The 5,395-nt window shown below is 43.2% G+C and overlaps 1 protein-coding gene across 1 annotated transcript; it reads right to left on the bottom strand.

Moving 5' to 3' along the window:
- Positions 1-271: 271 nt before the first annotated feature.
- Positions 272-4,184, bottom strand: LOC144128381 (uncharacterized). Its single transcript, XM_077661743.1, has 3 exons — positions 3,905-4,184; positions 3,567-3,775; positions 272-525 (listed from the first exon to the last, which is right to left on the bottom strand). Exons 1-3 carry the CDS (start codon positions 3,954-3,956, stop codon positions 451-453), a joined length of 336 nt encoding a protein of 111 aa, XP_077517869.1. The 5' UTR covers positions 3,957-4,184; the 3' UTR covers positions 272-450.
- Positions 4,185-5,395: the final 1,211 nt, after the last annotated feature.

The raw sequence follows: 5,395 nt of genomic DNA on the forward strand, positions 1-5,395 counted from the left end.
CCAAATATGGGAGAACAAAGTGGAGTTATACAAGCTAAACACGTAAACTCAATTCTAGGAAGCTCCCAAAGGCTCATCTACACAACCTTGAGTGTTCAGAAGTTTACAGGTATGCACTAAGGGCAATGAAATTACTGGGCCTTGGCCTTCCAAGTACTTCCCGTTGCAAACAGTCCTACCGGTTTTCCCAACGAAATGCTCTCTGCAAGAACAGTAGAATGAGATTCCCCGCTACGAATTTCAGGGGTAAATTCGGCACAAGGCCGCAGGGCACAAGAGTTTTCAGTCACCTCAGCAATGCCCTCCAGGATCCGCAGAACCAGAAAAGCAGAAAAGCTGGCTCTTGCAACCACAGCTGTGCCGAGCGTCAGAAGCGAAGTGATGCCGATTCCACAGAAGAAAATCATCCTGGATCAACGACTTCGGCCAGCCAACCTCCGGGGATTTGTGTCACAATATTAACCGTAAAAGAAGGCATTCAGCACATAGCTCCTGCGTCACCTGGTCCCAGAGAAACTCCCCACTCTAGCAAGGAGAAGATAAAGATGAAAGATAAAGCTAAGGTTAGTGCTGGCAAGACTATTGCCAATACATGGTACACTGAATTGTATGAATTACTGCTTTAATAGAAAATAAACAACTAAAAAATATCAGGTGAGACCTTACAAGGTCTCTCTATTTTTTTTGTTCTGTGCAAAATTTAATGCTATCATTCTCAGTGATGCAATCAACAGTGTGCTTTTTCCAGTACCGTCACTCTATATCAGTAGAATGTAACTACAAATACAAACAGAAGACTCTTATATGCACTCATAAGAAAAACATATTAATAACTGGTTAATTGGAAGCCAGCTTTTGAAGAGGATGCATGCTGCTGTGCCCCTTACAGAGAATGGTGCATACAAATGCTTCCACTCTAAAGCAGTGAAAGAAATTTGAACATGCTCGAACAGAAAGCTTCAGATCAATTTTCAGTCCTCTCGGAATCTCTCTGTAAGCTGACCGTATTTCACTTCCAGGACATCATAATCTGCCTCCACCAAAGAGCAACTCCCTCACCCAAGGTTTCACCACTGTTTCATAACTGCAGCACAACCTCCATATCACAAGTATAGTGGTAGAAAAATAAGGTGTGCTGGAAGCATAACAGCAAGGTAACTAATGCTGACACTGAGTACAACATTTGGAGAATGAACTGCAACTGAACATACACTTGGGAGTGGTGAAAAATATCGCACTGGGAAATGCACATGCCAGCAGCAGTATTTCTTGTATTCATTTCACTACTGTCATTAGCTTTCTTCGCTGCTATAGGCATGTGTCCTTGAAATCGTAACAGCCTATTCATAATCAGGGCTAACTACCATACAGTACCACTTAGCTGCTTGCATTTGAGTGTGGTAAGGGAAAACCAAAGACGGAAGTGATAGCAAACTACTGATAAACGGTAACTGGTGGTCACCACGTACAGCTTTTTGTTTTGCCTCTTTGGATGTCAGTTATGATAAGGTGGCCAAAAAGGAAAAGTTTGGTTTATGTGGGTTTAACGTCCCAAAGCGGCTCAGGCTATGGGAGAACGCCATAGTGAAGGTCTCCGGAAACTTCGATCACCTGGGGTTCTTTAACGTGCACTGACATCACACAGTACACGGGCCTCTAGAATTTCGCCTCCATCGAAATTCGACCGCCGTGGCTGGGATCGAACCGGCGTCTTTCGGGCCAGCAGCCGAACGCCATAACCCCTCAGCCACCGCGGCGGCCTTCACAAAGGAAAGACATAAGTGTCACGAAAACTCTCCCATCAATGCAGGCAGGCATGATTGCTTCACCCATGTATTTCTTGATATTTTTCTGTGCTGATGAAAAAAGCCATTAATCACCGACTGCTGCTTCCACTCACAAAACTGTGTTGACCAGTGCTCTTTATCAATTCTAAAGGGAGGTTTGGCATTTGTGTTGACAGAGCAATATAGTGTTACTCTACACTACATAGGCACTTTCATCTTGATATCTAAGTACTGAGCAAGATCCAGAACTCTGAGCTCACTATTCAATGGTTCTTGAATCTGCACAAAAGAGTGCTTCATAGCACCCTTCATGCAAAAAAAAAAAAGAAAAGAGGCTAGCAGAAGAATGCAGAAGAATCATGCATTTGTAAACATGTTACCACATTCAGTGAGAAAAATGTGTTTTACGATATATGATACGTCAGCTAGTGCTATGTCAAAAGATCACTTATGGAACAATTGCTGCATTATTTGCAGCGAAGACCAACTCGAGAAAGCATGACTGGTTGCACAGTTAGTATCGTAAGAAAGACACACCGCACATGAAAAGGAGTAGAAAGGGCCAAAAGTGGAAAGGGGAAATGGCCCAAGTCTCTGCATCCACACTGTGTAAATATAATAATGCTACTGCTGTCACTTTGACATTGAGGCACAGAGGCACAAATCTGTATATATTTTTTTTCATAAGATTCACTGCGCAGCTTAGAAGATAATAATGAACTACATATATGTATTCAAAGCGAGCTCTGTCTTTCATGTCCTACAAAGCGTTAGCTCTAGGATGAACATGTTTGTTCACTTTATATTCAGGTGGCTGCAAACAACTGCACTTATCATGCTGCTTGCCCATAAAATGATACCAAAAGCAATGCTTTTGCTCTCTATCAATTATGAGCTTTGATAGCTCTGGTTCCCATAAAATAAATTAAGATATATGTCTACAGCATTACATACACTGCAAGAATAAGGCCCCTCTCACTGATTTCCAATTGGCCCTGACCTGTGCCATCCATGATCACCTCGGCAAATTTCATCCTATCTCTCAACCTGATTCTCTACGATGCCCGGCTATGTTTGCCTTTCCTTGAAATCCTTTACCTACTATTTGAGTCGATATCACAGACATACTCTTCTTGTTTTCTGCTAGGTTATAATGAATTGAAGTATGCTCTGTAATCCTCTTTCCTTCAGCATTACCTCAGCATAAGCCTCAAAGTTTTGCCTCCATAGGCAAGCTCTGGCAAGATAAAAATGCCGCTTTTCTTTTGACGGATATACCAGTAAGCTCTTGCTCATAACTTCAGCATGCTTTCCGAATGCACTCCAACCATTTCATATTCTCCTGCAATTTTTTTTTCTCATGGCCTGGATCTACAGTCACTACTCCGCTGCTCCCTTCCTACACTTCTGAAGATAAATTTAATGTTCCTTTTACTTTTTAAGCCTTCAACTGCACTCTGCCCGCTCAGGTTTCATCAGCAAATAGGAAGTTACTGAAACACACAGCACGAAATCATGCTGTCACGTTTGCTGTGTCAGTTAACCAGAAAAATTTAACTGCTGAAGAAAGCTTACGAAAGCGACACGGATGTATCTCTCTCAAGGCACCTCGATCAATGCTTTTGATATTTTTCTTTCTTTCGTGTGCGCCTTGGCTTACATAAATGGCTGAACACACAAGGTGAACACAACACGGCATACATAAAAACAACGTAAAACAAGCTTCAAGAAAGCAGATTTTAAAGGAACAGTTCGAGAAGAAAAAGTAGAGTTATTTACAGGAATGTCACTTTGGTTGGAGAGCGAAGAGCCATTGCCAGGAGAGACAGGACACTCGGAAACAACAATTTTGCTCGCATTCCCTCCTGTGGCTGTTGTGTTAACCATGGCGATTATGGTCACACTGAGATTCACTCTCATCGAGTACACCAGGAAAACTCCCAAGGAGATCAGGAAGAGCATGAGATGGCGGACTTGAAACCTGCATGCTGCAACAACGACGTTACGCAACGTGTATTCAACGATCAGGTGATAAAAACACAACACAAGGACACAAAACACTGGATAACACAGATGAAGTTTGAGCCGTCCTCTAATACAAGCAATGGAATGCTCACATCTCTGTCGTGCCGCGATCAACACGGCTGGAACGTCGTCGGAGGAATCCATAAATGAGCAGGCGGCCCAGGCGCGCCGAAAGAGCGACGCGCACGTTGGTTAGCACCTACGGAGCGATCGTACTAATTGTTGCTGAGAAGGTTGGGCTAGGGTTCGCGCGTGTAAGTTTCAGGAACGCGCCTGTCAGAGCACAAACCCCAAGCCCATACAAACGAGCAGCAGACGTCCAGGATACCGTCACGTGAGCCTGTGTTGTCGTTTCATGCGTTAGTTGCGGTAGTCAAGTTGGTGGCGTTGGCATCGCGCACATACGTCATTAAGACCGCCAATTTCAAGTGAGCGCGAACGCACGCGCTTGTAGAACTGAGGAGAGTTGAAACACGAGAAGCCCTCACGCCGTTGCCACTGTCTGAAAGCCACGAGCCTGGACAGACGTGAAAGGTCGATGGCTATATTCTTCTGTAAGACCTGCATTGCTAATTGCATGTCTGCATTTCATGAACAGCCCATATAGTAAACTGCTTTTAATTTAAAAATCCCTTCATTTCGGAGCCGGCTCGGCTCGGCTCGGCTTCCTGTCACCCCTGAAAAGTGTAGCTACGACCCGCTCCATGTCTTCCGAACACGTGAGAGCACTTAGCCAGCAGTCATCGCCAGTTAATACACATTAATGCAGATCAGTGGATATACAGATACCACATATGTGCATCTATTCCTAGCGCCGAGCCGTGCGATATGAGATTCTGCAGCACCCCTGGTACTTTCCAAAGCTTAATTAGATGCTCTGAATAAGCGATTTCTACACACAAGATGAACTTTCACTGAGACTATTGAATTCCGTTTTCTCAATTTAAAAATAATTAAAGGATAACCAGAACACTTCAAAATGTCGGCCCTTCCTGGACGGAAATTTAAAAAAAATTACACGATCCTGTCAGCATTGTCAGGTTTAACAAAGCAAAGCATGAACTTCGATTAACTAATCTGGATCGTTTTATCAGCTGCCAGCTTGGTAGTCTTCTTAAAAGCAATCCCCGCAAATTTTGTCAGCAAGCTTTACCAAAACAGTTCCAGTTAGCATTTGATCCTCCTGATGTCGAAAAACTCGATTGGTGATATCGTAATTAGTGAATAGGGTGTGCTTAACCTGATACTGAAAGTAGGCACAAAAAAATCGACTGGGCCTGCTGGTATACCCAACTCATTTCTTGTTCGCTATTCATTATGGACTGCTTGATATATCTAACCATCATCATCCGTGAGTCGCTAACCTCTGGTGCAGTACCATATCCTCCTGGAATATAGCGAAGTTGCTTCCAGTGTTCAAATCCAGCAACAAACAGCTTCTATCTAATTGCAGACCAATCTCATTAGTTAATATCATATCCATGTAAAATATTGGAACACATAATCCACAAACTATAGTAGAATTTTTGGAATCTAACAATGTGCTCTCAAATTTCAGCATGAATTTAGACACGGTTTCAGCA

The sequence above is a fragment of the Amblyomma americanum genome, chromosome 4 (genome assembly GCF_052857255.1).
Source record: "Amblyomma americanum isolate KBUSLIRL-KWMA chromosome 4, ASM5285725v1, whole genome shotgun sequence".
NCBI lineage: Eukaryota > Metazoa > Arthropoda > Arachnida > Ixodida > Ixodidae > Amblyomma > Amblyomma americanum.